Source organism: Macrotis lagotis, chromosome 2, assembly GCF_037893015.1.
Source record: "Macrotis lagotis isolate mMagLag1 chromosome 2, bilby.v1.9.chrom.fasta, whole genome shotgun sequence".
Lineage (NCBI taxonomy): Eukaryota > Metazoa > Chordata > Mammalia > Peramelemorphia > Peramelidae > Macrotis > Macrotis lagotis.
The window spans coordinates 88,386,933-88,409,389 of NC_133659.1; the positions used below are offsets into that span (position 1 = coordinate 88,386,933).

At 33.1% G+C, this 22,457-nt stretch overlaps 1 protein-coding gene across 1 annotated transcript in view; it reads left to right on the forward strand.

The window, feature by feature from the left end:
* The window catches only part of CDC73 (cell division cycle 73), a 140,871-nt gene extending 118,642 nt beyond the window's left edge, over positions 1 to 22,229 (forward strand). Inside the window, exons 14-17 of the mRNA XM_074222273.1 lie at positions 8,663 to 8,824; positions 9,984 to 10,084; positions 12,651 to 12,792; positions 15,283 to 22,229. Of these exons, the coding sequence (XP_074078374.1) occupies positions 8,663 to 8,824; positions 9,984 to 10,084; positions 12,651 to 12,792; positions 15,283 to 15,319 (442 nt within the window). The 3' untranslated portion in view covers positions 15,320 to 22,229. The remainder of the gene's footprint in view (positions 1 to 8,662; positions 8,825 to 9,983; positions 10,085 to 12,650; positions 12,793 to 15,282) is intronic.
* The last annotated feature ends 228 nt before the right edge of the window (positions 22,230 to 22,457 follow it).

Consider the following 22,457-nt stretch of genomic DNA (forward strand, 5'->3'; position numbering starts at 1 on the left):
ATTTATTTTTTGTTTTGTTTTTTCCATTAGACCTAAACTGGTTTTTTAACATATTATTTTCTTCAGTATTTTTTTGTATAACTTTTACCAAGCTTTTTGATTTGGTTTTAATGATTTTTCTGCTTCACTCTCATTTCTCCTCCCAATTTTTTCTCCACCTCTCTTAATTCCTTTTCAAAGGCTTTTTTGAGCTCATCCATAGTCTGAGCCCATTTTCTAAATCTCTTGGAGGTTTTGGATATGGAAGCTTCGATTTTGTCATCATCTGAGTATGTGTTTTCATCTTCCATGGGACTAAAGTAATTCTCTATGATCAGATTCTTATTTCCTCAGCCCAAGACTAATATACAGCACTTCCAAGAAATTGGGGTTGGGTTTTTTGGGGGGACACACCACTGGGACCTTTATTCTTCCAAGGTCTTATGCTCTCTAGCCCATGCTTTGATATGTAAATGACCACTGTATTGCCCTCTGCCCTGGGACTATAAGGTGGGATCCAGCTATCTTAGTATGGAAGCCCAAACTGGAATATATGAGTGTAGGCAAACAGCAGGGTCCTACCCCAGGGAGAGCAGAGAAATCTCTGCAGACTTCCCTTACTGTCTCTGGGGGTGCAGGCTGTGTTCTCTAGATTCTCACTGCAGGTTCTGGGGGGGGGTGCTCCTCACACCACACTCATTCTGGTGGAGCAGAGTTCTCTCCCTGCTCCTTTAAGCCGTTGCAGGTGATCTCTGGGCTGGGCTGGGCTGTACTTCACTTCAGCTTTTTTTTTTTCCAACCCCCTGTCCTGGTGAAACACACCTTTCTGGCCGAACTTCTAAGTTATCTTGGACTGGGAAAATGTATCATCTTGTCTTTCTGTGGGTTCTGCCCTCTAAATTTTGGCTAGAGCCATCCTTTGTTTTGGGGGCAGGGTTTGGGGGTGTTTGAAGTTCTCTGGAAAAATCTGAACCTAATTTTCTAATAGCTTTTTACAGTCCTTCCCTATTCCTGTCTTAGTGTAGGAAGACTATATTGTTTTTTGAAGTTTGTTTATTGACTTGCCACTGCAAAGAATTCATCACCACAATATACTTCTATAGAGCTTGACTAGTTCTCAGAATGCAACTAAGACATAATCTGTCACTAAAATTAATCTAGGTATCTTTTCAAATTGATAGAACCTCATGTAATTTGCACTTAATGGTTATTATGAGTGACATCCATGCCACATTGAAACACATTGAGGCAGCAGAGAAAGGACTTAATAGTTTTAAGAGTTTGCAGGAGTCCTTGAAAATAAACATAGGGGCGGCTAGGTGGCACAGTGGATAGAGCACCGGCCCTGGAGTCAGGAGTACCTGAGTTCAAATCCAGCCTCAGACACTTAATTACCTAGCTGTGTGGCCTTGGGCAAGTCACTTAACCCCATTGCCTTGCAAAAAAGAAAATAGACATAGCTGCATTACCTATTAGAAACACTTTGTTGATTCAAATAAATGATGAAATATTTTGTTTCCATAACTCTAGAGAAAGGAGTTATTCTATGCTCCTTGCTGCATAACTAACTTTCATATCTAGTTTCCTAAATAACCACTTCCTTTTCAGTTTTAGTATATTTCTTTCAAATATGATTTAAGTCTAGTTTTATAACTTTTAAACATTAGAAACGGGAGAAAAAACTTAAATTTAGCTGTAACTGAAATCATTTTATGGTTTGTTTTTAAACCAATCTAATCCTTAGTGCACTTAATTCTTGCTGATTTAATCTTTATATCATTTATAAGTTTATTTCAATGGAAAAATAATATCACCTTTAGTTTTAGTACTTTGCTTTCTAATTTGAGACAGTTTAAGATTATATTTGCAAACAACAGAAGTGAGAATTGTTTTTTCTAGTGAATTGGTATAATGTAATGCCTAGGCAGTGCTACCAAGATAAGTGTACATTGTATGAATGTAAATTACTTATGCAACATTCTAGAATTATTCTTTTCCTTAAAAATTACTTTACTTTTTATGTTTTGATATAAATCTTTAGGGAAGCAGTACAATTTGACAGCTATTTCTTTAATAAAGTATTTTATAGCAATATTTAGGCTGTTTTAATAGGAAATTATTTTGTTTTATAATGTACATAATTTTTTTACTTTACAACCTAAAGAAAATTTATTTTCATATCATATATTTTAATAATTTATAATGGCATTTATTTCTTCATAAACTTAATTTTGTCAGATCTGAGCCAAATTTTTAAAAAATTGTTACTTTCTGAAGAAATGATCAAAAAAAGGGAATACCCAACTTTATGTAGAACCTAAACTGAATCTATGCCAGCACGAACTATAGGTTACAGCTGGTACTGTAATGGGGGGGGTTAATTATGCATTAATTATATAGCAAGGCCTCCAACTGATTTACACTACAGGGAAGCTGTCACTTGAGTTGAGGTACTAAATCTTGGAATACTTAAAATTAAAAGTAAAATTAAGAATGTTTATAGGGTAGCTGTCAGTTGAGTTGAGGTATTAAATCTTGGAATACTTAAAATTAAAAGTAAAATTAAGAATGTTTATAGGGTAGCTGTCAGTTGAGTTGAGGTATTAAATCTTGAAAAACTTAAAAGTAAAATTAAGAATGTTTTACCTTAGAATTGTGATCTCTTTGACTATTTGGGTTTGCTTTTTTCAAACTTAATGTTAAGCAAGTATTAAACATTTTATCATGGTTACTTATATGAATTGTAAAATTAAAACATACCAACTTTTAAAATTTTGAATGACATTTACTGGATTGAAATTTTTAGTGTTCTTGACAATAGCAATGCTGGCATTCATATGGGATTTTTAGGTTTCCAGAATGTTTTACAACTTTATCTCATGTGAACCTCCCCACTACCCTATGAGAAATAGGGTGCTACAAGTGCAAATCATAATATGTGGTCACAAAGTACTCAGGTTTGTACTCAAATTTTCTTCATTCCAAATCCAGCACTTTATCTATTATGACATACTCTCAGAATAAATTAAAGCAGAAATTCAAATAATTAAATTAATTTTTTAGGTTATCCATAAATTTGTTGTGTATCCTATAATCATCTACTTTGAGTTTTGTATAACAAAGCTTAGTTAGATAACTTTAGATTAAGATTGTGACAAAAAAAGGAATCAAAATTGTTTTTATTATGACTTTTTTTTAAATAAGGTGGTCAGAATTAAACAAAATTAGTTTAACTTTTACCTTTGTTTCTGAGAGGAGTTGTCCATGTGTTTTTGATTTTTATATCAGGTATCTCTAGCCACAGGAAGAGAACTTCATTGAAACAAGATGCTTCCAAAACTTCCATTGTAGAAATAGCAGAACTGTTGTACCCTTTGTTAGAGTTTGTTTGGCTTTGATATGGCATTAGTGAAATAGCTGCATGTAATGTTGACTTTTATTTCTTTAGTAGAGTCATTAGTTAATGTTTATTAAATGCCAATCACTTGTTACTTAGCTCTGAGGATAAAAAAGAAGGCAAAAATACTGTCACCTTGAGGAACTGTCAGTCTAATGAGGGAGACAACAAGTATATATGTACAAACACATCATGTTAAACAGAATAAATTGAGAATATGAATAATATGAAGGACTGGTAGTAACTACTTGAAAAATGTAAATTTTAGTTAATTTTGAAGGGGAAACTAGGAGACAGAGATGAGGGAGAGAATCCCAATTTTGTCAGATAGTCATTGAAATTAAGATAGTATAAAGACTGGCAAGTGGCAAGGTAAGAACAGATCAGGTAATGGTCCTTTGGAGTAAAAAAGATTTCATATTTGATCACTAAGATACTGAATTTATTGAACTTGTTTAATGAATACTGTTTATTATTGTGGTAAGTCGGATACTTTTGAATGATCAGTTTGATAATTGAAAGGAGGCTAGATTGGAATGGGAATAGACTTGTAACTGGAAGACCAAACAGCGGACTTTGCATCAGTCCAGACATGAGGTGATGAGCAGCCCACATCAAGATTGGTAGGAGAGAAGGGTATCTATTTGAAAGCTATCGTGGAAGTAAAACTGATTGGAATTGATTTCATATGAAGAATGAGACACAGTAAGGAGTTGAGGATGACATCTTATTTGCAAGTCTGTGTGACTGGAAGGAATGGAAGTCTGAAAGAGAAGGAAGATTTGGAGAGAAAAATAATGAATACAGGTTTGGATTTGATGAATTTAAGATGTCTATAGCACATTAGTTTCAGAATGTTTGATTGTTGGAGTTGTAAGGCTAGATATCTAGAGAGAAAACAGAACTGAAAAATTAAATCTGAGACTTAATCTGCATAGAAGTAACAGTTGATATTTGGAGCTGATGAGATTACCAAGTGAAATAGAAAAATAAAGAGGACCCAGGAGCTTTAACTCCCATGATTAGCAGTTGAATTGTGGTTCAATGAGGGAGACAGAAGGAACAGTTGGACAGGTAGGAGAAACAGGAGAGAGAGCAGTGTTCCAAAAAGAGTAGAATCCAAGAGAAGAGAGTGATTGAATGTCTATAAGAGAGATCCAGAAGAATGAAGTTTGATATACGTTTACTTATCCTCCCTTAGATCTTGTCCTTATTCCTACATGTGTCTGTCTCTTTCTCTCTGAGTCTGAGGAGACTATGATATCGAGACAATAGTTTTAAATTACCGCTGCCAAAAAAGAGAAACTGTTGTTTGGTAGAAGTGCTGTTTAGGAATAAAAAATCTAGAAAGTGTGAATATTTTAGAACTGATAAAAAGTTTTGTCTTGGTATAAATGTTTTTTAGCTCTGTTCAAGGAATATTAATGTTACTCATTGGTATTTAGACTTGTTTTAGAGGCTTCTGTTGAATTATATATCAGTTTGATTATGAAATTTAAATGTCATAGGTAATCTTGATTAATATTTTCTCTAAAAATTTGCTCTTATATTTACTGTCCCAGCAACTGAGCAGTTATATTAATATATAATTTTATTTTCCATTGTCAGCAGCTATTTTGGTGTCTTTATACAGTGCTTAATAACAGTACATTATACATGTTTAAATATTTGTTAGATAAATTTTAATAGCTTTTGTATAAGCTAATAACCCAATTTATAAAATGTGTGGATTTTTTTTTCTCAGTGTTTGCATTTATTTTATTTTGTTTGGCTTTCTTGTGCTAAGAATAGTAATTACAGGGAGCAGCTAGGTGGTGCAGTGGATAGAACACTGGCCCTGGAATCAGGAGGATCTGAGTTCAACTGTGAACCTGGATACTTAAAAATTTCCTGTGTGACCTTGGGCAAGTCACTTAACCCCAATGCCTTAAAAAAAAGAGTAGTATTTACAGGAAATGTATGTATAGTCATAAGCATATGTGTAAATAAATGTTTTATTAACCTTTGGTCTAGAACAAGTGTGAGACACTTAGGAAAGGAAGAACAGATATTTAATGACTCATCATTATCAGTTTAAAAACATTTTTCTGACCATGATATTAACATTAACAGTTTACCTGATGATGAGCCCTTTGTTTAATGATGTAAGCAAGCATAAGGTATATCCCTAGACTTAATATGTGCTTCCTTTTCATTCTCTCTTCAGGTGTCTCACATTTGTAATGATTTGGGTACCAATGTCAATTAAATTTGTTAGTGGGTAATAATAGTATAAAAATCTATATGTATTAATATTACTTTTCTGAAGCAGTTGAAGAATGTTGAAGTATTAGAGTTGAATTAGAGTTACCAGTTACAGCAGAAAGATAGGATGGAATTAAATATTAACCAATCAGAATTCATAAGATACTAACAGTTTCTAGTATTATATAGCCTCAAAATGATTAGTTATATTTAAGACATAAAGGACAAAAATCTTATTAAGCACTATTAATCTTTCCATATGTAATATGTAAAACTTTACTATGTTGAATTTTTACTTTTTCAACATTAGCATTTTTCTTTTGACTTTAATATTTAGATTTGAAAATTGACAATATTATTTGAAAGTCTGTGATAAATGTGAGAATTAAAATACAGTGTTTAAGTATGACTTGACTTGGATGACCCTGAAGAGCAATCTTAACTGATTTAGGGAGGGGTGGGGGCTTGATAGAAATTTTTTTTTTAATTTTAAAATTAAATACCAAATAAAAAAGGAAAAAATGTTGTCTAGTATACACCTCATAGAAGGATCACTATAAAAACACAAATTTCCTTTTCAAGAAAACCCATATAATTACTACATTTTGTTTTCAAAGCTATCAGGTTTTACTTTGTTTTCTTGTTGGTTTCCTTCTGTTCTTTGCTGTGCACCCTGTCCTCTAAGAAGGCTAAAATTAAATGTGGATTGTTTGCATGTGTGTGTGCGGAAACTAAATATAAGACTACATTATGTTTATTTCTACTTGTCAACTGTTCCTCTGAGGGTAGAGAGAGAGCATCTTCTTTCATAGATTCAAGTTTTTTTTATGTTTTTCTAAGTCAACCAGTTCATCAATTGCTATACTACAACAATATTCCAACACAATCACGTTTTTCTTCCAACTTTCTGCATTCCTTCTATTCTTAGCTAATAATTTTTATTTATACAAGAAAATTTAAATTTAAAATAATCAAAATCATTCTTTTTACATTTCATCAATGCTGTGCCTAATTATATAGTTTAAGGTCTGATACTGCTGAATCTAAATCTACTTCTGTCGCTTCTTTTTCCCCCCTGATTTCTTTGAAGTTCCTGACCCTTTGCTCTTTCAAATGACCTTTGCTATTAGTTATAATATTTTAATTGGGATTAAATAGATAGGAAAAATTGTGATTTTAAAAAAATTATTTGGATTTAATGTTTTTGAAAGCAATATATTTTTGAATTTGTTTTGTGTGTGTACATATATATGTATATGACAGTCATAAACTGATTTTCACATGTAAGAAGTAAATAATTTGACCATATTGAGTCCCTTTTCTATTTAGTTTTTAATGTTTACCATAAATTTCTCCTGGATGTTATATATGATGAATTTTCCATTAAATTCAACTGTTTTCATCACAAAATCCAGAAAATCTTTCAGTTCATTAAATATCCATCTTCCATTTTTAACCGTTTCAGGATTTTATTTAGTTTTGCTGGGTAAGTTACCCTTGGTTGAACCCCAGCTCTTTTGCTCTATGTATTATAGTATTCCATGATGTAAGGTCTTTCAACGTAGTAGCTATACTAGGTCTTATTATGTAATCCTTGCTGCAGTGCCTCAGTATTTAAATTTTTTTTCTTGTTCATTCCCATATTTTCTCCTTTACCTGGGAACTTTGAAACTTGACTGTGATATTCTGTTAAGTTTTCTTCCTGGGTTCTCTTTCAGATGGTAAAGGTAGATTGTGGTTTTTTTGGTTTGTTTGTTTTTGCTTTGCCTTCTTGTATCAAGATTCTTTTTTTAAACCTTTTTTTAGGTAGTCCAGCTATTCTTATTTCTCCTCGTTCTATTCTCTAGCTCAATTGTTTTTCCTTATATTTTTCCCTTTCTTTTCTATTTTTCATTCTTTTTGATTTTGATTTTTAAATTTTGTTTTGTAATTTCTTTGTCTTAAAATGTCCCCTTGCCCAATTCTAGTTTTCAAGTAATTATTTTCTTCCCTAAATTTTTGATTCTTTATTTCAAGTTGGTTATCTCTTTACATAGATTTTTTTGATTTTCTTGGATTGCTCTTTTATTTTTCTAATTTTTTTCTCAATCTCTATTTGATTTTTAAAGTCCTTTTTGAGTTCTATCAAGAACTCTTTTTGTCTTGAAGAGCATTTGATGTTTCTTTTATGAAATATCTTCCTGTGATTATGAAGCTAGATCTTTTCTGTCTCCTTAGTTTACTTTCTATTCTTGGGTTCTTTCTCCTTTGTTTACTCACTTTTATTTATAATGTTATTTTTGTTTAATTTTATTTTTAGCAGTATTAGTGTAATCAAGTTGTAGTCCCAAGATAGGGGGAATGATACCCTAAGTCTCAGGTCCTTTTTACTGTTACTTTCTGAGGTCTGTCCCAGCGGCTCTCCTCTCTGCTCCTAAGTCTGTAACTAGGACCACCAGCCACACTGATCTTCCTCTCTCCAGTTCTTCCTGTGGCTGCAAACTACAGCTGTCCTCTCTGTCCTAGAACTAAAACCAGAGACTCTTACTTTCCTGCTCTCACTAATTGTGTGGTCACTCTTAAGTACTTCCCTCTGGCTCCCCCACCCACCCAGGCAGCAGCTCAACTGTGCTTGGTGTCTCTTGGCAGTGGAAGGTCCCTCAATCTTTTTTTCTACTAAACCTCAGACCCCCCCCACCCCAACATCTCCTGCAGAATGAAAGTTGCTAAGTCTGAGACTGTCTTCTCCATTCAGCTGCCCACAGGGCTTGTTTGTTGATTCTGCAGAATTGACCTGGAGTGTTTGCACTTTACTCAGGCTAAATCTCCATCCCTGAAGGTTGAGTCTTTCCTGGGTTCTTCTCATTTTGTCTTTGAAGGACAACTGCTTTACCCAGTATTTTATTTCTATTGCTCCGAGGACAGTGCTTCCCCCTTTTTTTGTGTGTGGAGGAAATTAGGAACGTCTTAAAATTTCCAGATCCATTCCACCATCTTCCCAGAATCCTCTCTAATTGATGTTTTGTGATATTAATCTCTTTCCTGAATTCTGTTTTCTGGAAGATTTGTCCCATCAGATGAGAAGAAAAAACAAGGCTGCCAACGAGAAAATGAAACACTCATCCAGAGACGAAAAGATCAGATGCAGCCTGGGGGTACTGCCATAAGTGTTACAGTTCCCTATCGAGTAGTAGATCAACCCCTCAAACTTATGCCTCAAGACTGGTAAGAGGGTTTTATAGTTTAAAGTATTTAATTTTTTCATCAGTTTAACCTGTCAGATTTGCTATTTTCTTAATATAACCAAATCTTTTTTGGTCTATGAAATCTAAGTGTGTCTTAACAATTTAAAAAAAGGCTAGTTTTTTTTTATTACAGTAATACATGCATACTTGTTTAAATTTGAATAAGAAAAATTATTATTTTAATTATAGGAAGACATTTTCTTTCTGAAAGCTTGATCAGTATAAATAATTTGTACGTGCATGTGGAGCACAGGCTGTTCACAATATTCTTTTATAAATGTACCTAAAATTATTTTCTTTTCCAATATTTGAATATTTCCACCAAATATATACTTACCTTGTCATCAACTGTTTCACTAAAACCCAGGCAAATGATAGTTTACTTAATTTATTTCAAAGATTCAAAAAATTAATGACCATTCTTATATAGTATAAGATTATATTTTTTAAAATTCCATTTAACAGAATTTTTTTTGTCAAATCCCTTAATTTCCCTTGGACTTCAGTTTCTTTCTATGTAAAAAGAGTGTTTAGGATACCTTGACTTTTGAGATCCTTTTCAGCACAGGGTCTGTGATCCCATTGTGAATTAGACATTCTTGCAACTACTAGAAAGAAAAGAGATTACAAATGAATCCACTATTTTTAAAAATAAACATTAACTCACATTTATTTAGCATTGTCTTTTGGGTTTTATTTTGCTATACTATAAAATTTCACTTTTTGAATCAACCTGTTTTTTTTATTTAAAAATAATATATTAAAGTCAGTTAATTCTAGTAACAATCAAAAGAGATTTGTCTTAGAGAGTAAAATTTAGGATCAGTTTGTATTTAGCAAAGGCACAAGCATAAAAAACCAGTAGGATCACACACAAAAAAATAGCTTTATTTGTATTTGGTTGAAAAAATATATAACTGCAAAAAAGCAGATGTACTGGTGGTATAGCAAGTCATTAATGTGCTATAACAGTGACATTATAAGGAGAAATTATGCTAATAGGCTCTGTTTGCCTCATAGTCATGTTGACAGCAGAGTATGTCACATGAATAATTATGAGACTGCTTCCTTAGGGATTTACAGTAACTAAAACTCAAGGTCTTTAACAAGAGTGTCTTTTCCTTTTTTTCTATTTATAGGGATCGTGTTGTGGCAGTTTTTGTGCAGGGCCCTGCATGGCAGTTCAAAGGTTGGCCATGGCTATTACCTGATGGATCACCAGTTGACATATTTGCTAAAAGTTAGTTTCTCATTTTTATTTGATATTATTTTACCCTTAAAATATATGTGAATCACATTTTTTCCTAGAAATTTAGGAGAAAAAAGAATTACATTTTTTGTAGTTATCAGGTGTCTGTACTCTTCTAGGGCTCAGACTGTACCTTCTGATTTGTATCTCTTAACACCCAGCATAATACTTATTATGAAGGAACTTTACACATGATTTGACACTTTCAGGTACAATCAGTATAAGGCCCTGGTAATTGATGCTGGCAGTTATCTGTTCTAGATTTTTTTATACATATACTTAGAAGATACAAGAAACCTCAGTAATATTTTTAATATTGGCAGTACTCAGTTTGTCATTAAGATAACTCAGTTCATTCTCATTGATAATTTTTAAAACTTCACATGTAGCTTTTACAAGTGGACATTTTTAAACTGAGAAAACTTTTCTTGACCATAATACTTTTGTAATTTATTGTGACTATAAGATTTATTTTTAAATTAAAAGAGCTTATAGTGCATTAATTTTGAAATGTGAAAAATTGATTTGCAGATTTTGATATGCTTATATTCTTTACATGCATATAGAGATGTATTCAATTCAGCATTAATTTGAATAGTAATTTTTCATTTTGCACTTTCCTTAGAGTGGATTTATTTATTTTTAAAATTTTACTTTCAATGGTTCCTAGTTTGCTCAGAGATAAAATTAAAAATTTAACTTAGTATTTAAAATATTCAGAAGTCTGGTTGCAAAACTAACTCCTTAGCCTTATTTTACATTGCTTTTCAATCTGAACTAATTACTACTTAATGTCTTTTGCCACAATACATTTACACAAACTAATTCCTTTTCCTGTAATATGCTCTTTCTTCTTCTCTACCTTAAAGACCACATCTTTCTTTCTTCCTTGACTCTCTCCTCTAGTATAATGTATGATCCTTAAAAGACAGTAAGCATTTTTATATTTATCTATATCCACAGTAATTCATATATAAAATAATAGATTTAGAACTTGACTTAGAGGTTTTCTAGTCCAACAACTTCATTTTAAAAATAGGAAAAATAAGATTAAATGATTTGTGCAAGGTATCAGGGCCCCTGGAATTCTAGCACAGATATTTACTTTCAAATTTAACTCTTCCTATTGTATGGCTTCCACTGAATGAGTTATTTATCAAGTTGATTTGAATTGCTTTATAAGCAACCTTCAGTTACTTATATTTTTATTGAGTATGTTGGTACAAATTAATAGAGAAGATATAAAATAAGTTTTAATTGCTTAAAATATTGTGATACTTGAATGGCTTATTGAAATGAGCTCAGTACTTTACAAATATTATATTATCTGATCTTCATAATAACCCTACAAAGAAGGTACTATTATTTCTATTTTCTCCATTTTATAGTTGGGGAAACCTGAGAAGTTAAAGGACTTGCCCATACTGCTGTATATAATAAGTGTCTGAGACTTAGGTCTTCCTAACTCTATACCTAGCACTATCCACATACTATCTAGTTTAACTGCTTTATTATTAATAAAAGCTTCAGAAGATGTAACTCTTATCAGTCAGCACACAGTTATTAAATGCATACTCTGTTGTCATTATTGCCATCATTATCTTTAGCATCATTGAGGATTAACATTGTATGGACAGAGGGCCAGTCTTGGAGTCAGGACTAGCTCTGTGACTGTGGGCAAGGGACATAACTAATCAGTACCTACCCCTGGCCATTCTGACAATGTTAGGTTCTACTCACTTGCTGATCTAAATTGAAGGAGGAAGTTGTATTATATTATGATTACTATTTCCATTTCTCCAATGAAGTCATAAGTCTGAACCAGTAGAATAAACTGTTATCATTATGGGATACTTAATAATGTGTGTTTTCAATATCAGAATGAAGAGAACCATCAAAGATGTTGGTAGGGCTATTCTTGAGGTTTTTTTTTTCCATTAGCTTTGGAAGTCTTTGAGTTTCCATACAATTTGTTATTCTTGTATATTTTTCTAAATAATTTAACCCTGGGAAATCTCTTCCATTGAGTAGAAATTTACTTATGGTATGATTCGAATTGAAAATCTAAAGTTAGAAAATGCTCGATTCACCAATTGATTAATTTTACATGGCAGAACATAAAGAGACATATCAGCTAGGAATACTGCTCATATTACTTTTGTTTCCTATTGGTCTTTTTCACGTGCATTTAGTCTTTATTGATAAATTAGTATTTTTCAATGTGTAAAGAATACATGCTCAACATATCACAGCTATATTTTTAGTCCACATCACAACCAGGTTAATTACCACCAGAATTTTATTATTTCATCCACCTTCCTTCTATTTGTATTTTGAAACATAAAAATATAAGATAAAAAAAACTAAATAGACCCCACACACACACGAAAAATAGTACCTTTAGCTTCTTCTAAACCAAAACTGTATTGTGTGCTTAGAAAAATTATTGAATTTATTTTGTGGACCTTCTGGATCAAATGAATTTGTGTTTTTATCCTAGTAAAGTAATGTTATAACTTTTCTTTCAATCTAATTTTTTATTTTCTTTACCTTGTAGTTAAAGCCTTTCATCTAAAGTATGATGAAGTACGCCTAGATCCAAATGTACAGAAATGGGATGTAACAGTATTAGAATTAAGCTATCACAAACGGCATTTGGACAGACCAGTGTTTTTACGTTTTTGGGAAACTTTGGACAGGTAAATCTAAATAGTAAAACATAAACACTATTATTCTTTTGTTATCAAACTTGTTAGTATTTCCATGTAGATTGTAAATTTGACTGATTATATTGCCACCCACCCTCCCTTTTTTTTATCTTATAGGATAAAGTATCTCTACCAGCCAGCTAAAGTTAGCACCCATACCTGGGTGCTAGATGGTGCAGTAGATAGAGCATAGGTCCTGGAATCAGGAGGATTTGAGTTCAAATGTGGCCTTAGATACTTGACACTAACTGTGTGACCTTGGATAAGTCATTTAACCTTGACTCCCTCACTTAGAGCTGTCTCTAACCATCCTGATTCATATCTGTCCACTAAACTGAGATGACTCTGGAGGAGCAAAGAAGCTTGTGACTTAGCTCAGCACCCCTTCATTCAAATCCAGTTTCACATTCATGTGATGGCATCACCTCCCTGATATCATGGTCTTCTTCAAGAATGAAGGACAAACATCATCAAAATTATTAATCCCTGTACCAGGTTGCTTGATCATACTGATCCCTTGATCCCATTCCCTGTCTCCTCCTTTATGAAGGTACTATAACAAGCCAACATTTTCTTTTATCCCCTTTAATCTCTCTACAATAATAGTAATAAAAGCTAGCATTCCTCCAGTATTTGCCGTGGGCCAAAAATTGCTAAGAACATACAATGATCTCCTTCAGTCTTCACAATCAGCCTGCAAGTAGGTGCTATTAATAATCCTTATGTTGCTGATGAGGAACTAGAGGCAGGTAATGGTTAAGTGACTTGTCCCTATAGCTAGGAAGAGTTGGGAAGCCAGGTTTAAATTTGGATCTCCCTGACTCCAGGGCTAGTAGACTACCTACTGTGCTAGAAGAGACTTTGAGAAAAAAAGCTAATTCACGATGTACCATTTCACCAACTCATAACCTTTCCTGTGTATTACAAGCACCCTCATGTCCCCACTGTTAAAAAAGAAAAAAAGCATTTCCCCTCTCCTTCACCCACATGTCATCTAATATTTTACTTTCCTTTATTTCCAACCCTTTTGAAAACATGCGCTTCTAGTGACTTCCTCATACTACTTTATCTTCAATCCCTTGAGGTCCTACTTACCCTACTCCTTTTCTGCCACTGTTTTTTCAAAGGAGAAAGCAAATGATCACTAAATCCAGTGACTTAGTCCTTCTCCTCTAGTATTTGCTACTGTTGATCATAGACTTTCTGAAAACTCTCTTCACATAACTTCCAAGACCATACACTCTAAATGCTTCCTAATCTACATTTCATAGTAAGGTTCCTCAAATGGATCTGATCATGTTGACCCATCATACCAGCTAATCCTAGTACATTAAATTCTGTCTTCCACCTCAGTGCCTCTCCATGTGTGGTTCTCCCATGTCTGGATTGTGTTCCCTCACTTCTGTCTCTAAAAATGTGTAACTTATTTTAAGACACTGCTGGTTATATCTCTCCATTATACTTCATTGATTTTCTAGCTAGCTGTTTACACTTCCCCCCCCCCCCCCAATTATACATGAATTTAGTATCTCCAGTCTTTCTTTTTTACCCCAATTCTTGCCCTCCTGCTAGGGGACTTCAACAAGCAGATTCTTGTCTCCTCAAATAATTTAACCTCCCAGTTCTTCAAACTACTCAATTTCCAGGACCATTTGCTCCACTCTGCCTTTAGCAACATCCATGTAAGGTCACACTCATGATCTTGCCATTATCTATAAACGTTATGTTTTCATGATCTGAAATTCCTTTATCTTATTTAAGGTTAATAATTTATATAATATCAAATTTTAACTGGTTACCCTTAGTCAAAAGAGAAGTAAAATACATAATCCTGGAATCAAAAGCTCAGGATTAGTGACAGGCACTTTATAATCCTTACCACTTGTGTGAGCTTAGGCAACTAAGTCATTTACCCTTTTTGAGTGGGCCTCAGTTTCCTTAACTGCAAAATGAGAAAGTTGTAATTGATCAGAGGTTCTTATTATTTTTTGTCATGGACCCCTCTGGCAGTCTTGTAAAACCCATAGGCACTTTTGCAGAATAATATTTTTATTACAAAAATGCTTAGGAATTTGAAATAAATTATCAATATGCATATATATGTATATATACTTATGTGTATTCATGCATATGCATATTTTTATATGTATAAAGTTCACAGACATCAAGTTAAGAACCTCTGGACTAGATGTACTTTGAGATCTTCATGACCCAGTGACCTAAGCATTGCTTAATATGTAAACTTTTTTATTGGCTACCTACATTTCATATTTACTTATGGACTCCTGGAAGGTACCTCAGAAAGATCATCTAACCTTTTATGGTTAGTAAATTTAGATCATTAAGATTAAAGGACTTGACAAGTCACATATGCACCTAGGTAATGACCAGGGAAGGACCTGATCCCAGTTCCTTTATTTTCAAATTGCACTGATTTGCAATAGCTTGATAGAATGCTCTTTGTTTTTATTTGTTTTACAGGTACATGGTGAAGCACAAATCCCATTTGAGATTCTGACGTACATGGCTACCATTGTCTTCATAGAAATTTGGATTAAGAAGCATGAAACTGCTCCATTCTGGGGACTGAGGCTCTTGATTTATGAATTTGTCAAGAACTTTGCAAATGAAGGTCACAAATGAATCTTTTTTTCTAAGACCTTATTTGATGCTTCATGCTTTGACAGGCCGATATCTGTCATCATTATAAGCAAAAGTTTTTTGCTTACAACTATTTTTTTAATATCAATAATAATAATATTAGCCTTCTAGTCTGTAATGGAAATTGTATATTTTGATAGAATTTTTCTCCATTGGTTAAATTAGCATCATTTAAAAAGTTTTGTTCCTCTTTAGAAGATAAATACAGGTCGGGTGTGTGCAGCAAGTGTCAGTGAGTGTGTGTGTGTGTGTATGTGTGTGTGTGTGTGTGTGTGTGTGTGTTTGCTCGCACACGCACCTGGGCGCGTACACAGATGTGTATCTGTGTTTCTGTGTGTAGATGTTATATGAGGCTCTTAGCCACTTTGCTTCTGATTTTCTGAATTTTTTTCATTGCTCCATTGTTTAACTTTTTGAAAATACTATGTTGTGAATGATATTAAATTTTAGTCCTAGAATTTGAAAAACTAAGGAAAAGTGAAATGACTATTTTGAATGAATCAAAATGTCAACCTGTATATGTACTATATATTCTGTTAGTCTTTGTCTAAAAAGGGATAATGAAAAATCAAGAACCACCCTTTGGCTTTGGCTGAACTGTTCAATCTAAGAAATCTTTATTATGAAAACATTTAATGAATGTTCATTCTTCCCACTGACTTCAGTGATGAAAACTTAGAATGTTTATAATGGATATACTGGAGTATCTTTCTAAATGGAAGTCTAAACCCACAGATTAAATAGGTTGTAATACATTTTATTTTGAGAGCCAGAGTATGATTTTCGGAGTGGAATATTCATTCAGTGCATCAGCCATACAGACATAAAATCCTCAACCTTCATCATTTTCCTTATTTTTTAATGGCAAGGAGATTTTAAGCCATTCTTTCCTTACATTTTTGTCTTGGATTTCCTATCCCATGCTCTCCACTAATACTAATGAAATTTCCCAAGCACCAAAGAACATTTAAAATTATGAACACAACAGAAGTAAAAGAATACTAGAATTTCTTTGTGTTCCTTTAATATCATACAAAATAAGTATAAATACTATTTCTAAATTTCTAGGATAGGGTATGTACCATATTCTATTTCTCCACTTTAAATAAAGACCAGAGTCTTGCGTCTGAGGTATGTAATGAAGTAACATTTTTCACTTTTGAGTTCCTCTTTCATTAATTAAAAAAATGTTAGGATTCTCTCAGAATTTTCATAGTTTGAGTAATAATCATTCCATTTTGCATCATGTTCCCAAACCACCTCTTTTGGGTAGTAGCTTTTGGGTGACTTTTGAATAATGAAATTCAGTTTCATCTGTGCAAAATTGACATTGCTTAGGACTCATGTTAAAATTTAAATGTAGTACAGAATTGAAAAATTTTTAATCACAAAAATCCATACCAGTAATGAAGAGGGAAAAGGTTATATATTGTATAGAAGCCTCAAACTCTTTAGAAAAAAGTTTTCTGGTTGAATTTTGTATTAGGTTTTTCTATTTTTCAAAAATTGGGGCAATCTTCTCTCCTTTCTCTTATTCTCTTTCCTTTTCCTCCCACCTCCCCCTATAGTTTTTCAAGCACAATTTCTCAACAGTGTTGATTTGTTTTCTGAGTCTTGAGGCATAATTATGTATTTTGTAAAATTCCTACCATGATTAAATATTGTAGTGTCCTGAGTTGTAAGCTATAATGGTAAAATAACCATTACTTACATTTGTTAAGACTACTGTAGGCACCAACGACCTTTTCCATAAATATTTTTGGTATGTATACCCATACCTATATGTGTTATGCATTTCAGTTTATGTAGATGTGTGAAACACACTTTCATTGAGGTTTATTTTCTCTTTAATTTGCTTTACATCTCTATAGGCATAGACTCAAATACTGTAAGGATATGAGACAAAATGGAAATATTCTGTCCTTTTATGGACTTATATGCTTTCTGTTTTGAAGATGGATATCAGGTTTGAGTCCAGGGTAATCAATTTGGGATGAGAAGTCGTCATGGGTCCTCAAGCAGCACATAGCACAGGGCCTCATACATAAGAAGCACCCAATAGGTGTTTGTTGCATAAATGAATGAGGCACTTTCAGTGCAGTTCGTGCATTACAAAGTCTTTGACTATACAACTCCTTGGGATTGGTGGGCAAAAACATCATTTATGGGGAATACAGGTGCATAAGCAAAAAAAAATTTTTAAACTGAATAATTGCCTAATTAATGAACATGATGATAAGATTTAGTTACTATGAATAAAGCTACTTCTCAGACCCTATAAAGGGAAAACTGGATTTCATTTGTGCAGAACACATGCCTGAATTTGTGCTTTTGAGAAAGTTCTTTTCAAGTGTAAATTGACATTGAAAACATAACTATGAAACAATTATGTTCTTAGTTTTTTTCTATTGATTGCCCTTTGCCCTTAATCACTTGGTGGTGATGTGGGCAGTGGTCTTTTCAGGGTCCCATTAATGACAAACTAAGATGTCAAAACTTATTTAATGTAGAAGAAAGAATTTTACTGTTTAATATTTAAACAATGTTTAATATATGTTTCATTTTAATTAGTATTAAAGCTTATAGTTTGTTTCCCATGTTTCCATCTCAGATGTTAACTTTAAAAGACAAGACAATGTTTCATTAATCCTTAAGGGTTGGGGTTTGGACTTGGAGGGCTGGTAGCAGAGAAAGAGGAAGTATATTTCTAAGAGGGAAACTTCCCTTGAATATTTAAGGTGGAAAGAAGTAAAACCATTTCTTATCTGCCATGCAGAATAAAACAGAAGCACTTTGCTTTTGAAAATAAAAATGTCATTTTTAAATGGATCTGTATCCTAAAAATTAAATCCTTCAATTAAGTAGGATTATCTAGGAGTCAATTGCAGGAAATATTTTTTTCCTAAATAAAATTCTTTTGTGACTCACAAGTGAATTTGAGCTATAAGCTTGTTTTTTTTAAGGGTTGGGGAAGAATGGGAATAGTTTTTTTTAATTAACATATATTCTAATCATTACCTAAAGTTAATATGTTAATATACTATAGATATATTTCTAAAGTGATTTATTAATGGTTAATGTGGTATATCTCTGTCAGATAAACATCTCTGAATGTCTCATTTACTTTTTTGATTTATTTCATTTAATAGTGAATAAAACTTCAAACATTACCCTTTTCTAAAAAAGGCTGAATTTTAAGAGTTCCTTGAACAGCCAGGAGAGCAAATTAATCAATACTTAAAGAAATTAATTCAGACCTTATTCATTGAAAGGTCAAATCCTGAAGCTGAAGCTTAAATATTTTGACTACATAATGAGACTGTGGGACTCATTGGAAAAGAACCTGATATTGGGAAAGATTGAAGGCAGAAGGAGAAGGGAACAAAAGAGATGAGATGGATAGATAGTGTCGTGGAAGTAATGAACATGAGCTTGGACAGACTTCAAGAGATGGTGGAGGATAGAAGGGGCTTAGTGAGATTGTGAAGAGTTGGGCACAACTGAACAATAGCAACAAGAAAGGCTAACAACGAATAGTGTTTCATTTTGCAAAAGTTTTTATAAAAAGAGTCAAAATTAATGACTTACACTGTGGTTTTTAAATTTTAATGTTTTGAGACTGCTTATTTTAATGCAAAAGTCATGACTAATGTAGAGTACTTTATTAAAGCAATGTGTTCATGAAATATTTAGAATCTCAGTCTCTGGAAATAGTTGGCCTATCAGGTTAAAGTTCATGTACAATGTGAAAGACAAATCATCTGTAAACTAACAAGTGTCACAGAAATTTGCTTTGTGTATTTTGAATTGTTGACAGTAACCTGCTATTGTTAATGGAGAAGAAACTGGAGAGAAAAGATTAATTTCATTATCTTGAATTGCTTTGTTTTGAAGTTAACTATTTCTTCTGCTTGAATTTAGGCCTCATCCAGGACTGTTTAAGCATTAATTCAGGGAACCTAAGTTAATGAAAGATTCTCTTTGCAAAGAGCTAGGGATGAGGGGTAGGAATATGATGAGGCAGATAACCTGATATTTCACTGTTAGGAAATTTTTAACAACACAGGAAGACTCTTGTAATCTTCAAAAAAAAAAAACCTGCCGGAACACTTAGGTTAAGTGATTTGCCCACTTGAACCTAATTCTTTCTGTCTCCTATGCCTCAGTACATAGGACATTTAAAATGCCACTAAACTAGCAGGGATAACTAAAATACCCTGTTTCTAGGATAATATCCAACTTTGCAGATAGTAAAAGGATTCCTGCATTCAAGAAAAATAAGACTTAATTATTTTAATACTGAGATGAGTCAGTAAATTTCATTACTAATGAAAAATGGTAATCTTTCTACACCTCCTTAACCTTGGTGATTGTTGCTCATTTTCTTCCAGAAACCCTAAGTAGGAGATACACCCAAAGTTCTAGAGACCTTTCTTCAGGGTCTTTTTATGTCTTGGGAATAGTGTTACTCTCTTCAGGCTGTGTGCATTCTCAGTATGAGCACACACCACCTCTTTTTCTTGCCATAACGTGAAAGGTATTCTGAGATAGGGATAACCCAAGGGCTACTAGTACCCTTAAGTTTTTTGTTTTAAAGAAGAAAATTTGTGGAAAGAGAGATGAGATTCTGGGGTACAGTTGAGATCTGAGCTATTTCCTAAATGTGAGTCAGTCTATTTCTATTGCTCAGTTCTGAACCCAATTCATGTTCTAGCTATGTCATTTATCCAACATATACATAATTATTTAAATGTATCTCTTGATTTCATTACTGTGGCGTAAAGCATTGTGTCCACTGGTGCAGATATTAAGTCCTCATGTTTTCTTCTTCCATCTCCATAAATCTTCATACAAATATCTTTTTATTATTTTTATAACTCAAGAGAATCGCAGTAAGACTTGGACTCTCATAATTAAATCTCATAAATCTACATGACTGAACCTCCTCCTTTCCAGATAACTTTTACTTCAGTCATTTAACAAGTCCTAAAAACATCTCATACTACCTTCTTCCAGCTTGTCATTCTCCCATCTTGTCCACAAAGATGTTAATGTGATATATTTAAATGCCTTAAATAAATTCAAGTATACTACTACTTCTGTGACATCTCTACTAGTCTGGTAAATTTGGAAAAGGGGGGTGGGAGTGGAAAAAAATAAAGTTAACGTGATGTAACCTGTTCATTATGAACCTTTGCTATCTCAGAGAACAGTTATTAATTCATCTTTTAAGATGTCTAGATAATTGAAGTTTTCATCATTACCATATCCTTTTTCTGTGACAACTATCTGCTTCTGGAACTCACCATTCATTTTCTCTTGCTTGGCCGGACTATAAATAAATTTCAAAACACTATTGATTTTACTTTTCCTCTTTATTGATCCTTGCCCAGATGTTCTTCCTGATTCTTTCCTGAATTTCCTTACACAAATACTTCTTGATAATAACTGACTTGTCACATTTAAGTTTTACAAAGGCACTTTTTAACGCTTGACCTTTGCCCATCTTGTGATAGAGATACTAGTTATCTTAATTTTTGTCAATGAGGAAAATAAAGCTCAAATTATGACCTGCCTATGGGCACACAGTACACCTACTGTATTGATTAGTATTTATGCCCCAGTCTCTCATGACTCCTGAGTGCCCACGTCTGTTACATTTTTCGGTTTGGAAGCAAACGTAATGATGCAAGCTCTTTCAGGTCTATTGTGATGATTTTTACATGAGTTAAATTTCTCTAGAGATTGATAAAGAAACGATGGTTTTTCACGCATTTCTCATTTTTGAGAGTTCAAAGTCACCTGCCATAGTATATAGAGGGTTGGTCTTGTAGTCAGAAAGACTCAGATTCCTGTCTCTGGAGAACCTAACTCTATGGACAATTATTTAAAACTATAAGATATAGAGTTGTTGGATGCAGTTTCAATACCCATAATTCACTCATGAATTTACAGATCCAGATCCAAAAAGAAAAAGACTAGGGAGCAGCTAGTAGCGTATAGTGGATAGAGCATCAGCCCTGGAGTCAGAAGGATCTAAGTTCAAATCTGGCCTCAGATACTTAATAATTGCCTAGCTATGTGACCTTGGGCAAGTCACTTAGCATTGCCTTAAATAAATAAATTCAAAAAAAAAGAAAAAAGACTGAAAACAGCTGATTAACTTATTTTTACTGTTTTAACTTTTGCCTCTTGTTTTTATATTCTTAGAAGCAGTGTCATTTTTGGATATGGCATTCTATCCCATCAATATTAAAAATTATCCTTCTAAAAAACAGTAAAGCAAAACTAACCAACATGTGAACTTCAAACTGACAGCATTTTCTGCACCTGTCCACCTGTCTCAAGGCCAGGAGAGGGATATGTCATAATCTGTTCTCAGGTTCCAAGATTATTTGGAATTCTGCTTCTTTTAATTGTATTACTTATGTCATGGGTTAAAACAGGAAAATTGATCTGTAATTCCATTGTTAAACAGGTCTTCCAGTAAGGAAATTTCCTCAGTCCATGCAGATCTACAAGTTTTTTCCATGTACTTTCTAGCTCTTATCATACTGGTGGTCTGTGTTGTTTTTCAGGTCATGCCCAACTGCCATTTCCATGCCTTTGTATAGCCTACTTTTTGTATTTGCAATGCAATCTCTCATCCTTTGAGAATCCCTAGTTCGCTTTCTCTTTTAAATTTATTTCAAGAGAGAGAGAGAGAGAGAGAAGTGTGTGTGTGTGTGTGTGTGTGTGTGTGTGTGTGTGTGTGTGTGTTTATGTATATACATACATATATATGTGTGTGTGTGTATATATATATATATATATATATATATATATATATATATATATATATATATATATATATAAAGATAATTTTCAACATTTATTTTTGTAAAGTTTTCTCCCTCCTCACCTTTCTCTCCTCCTACCCCAGGATAGCATTATATATGTACAGTCATGTTACTCCTTTCCATATTAGACATTCAGTGAAAGAAGAATCAGAACCA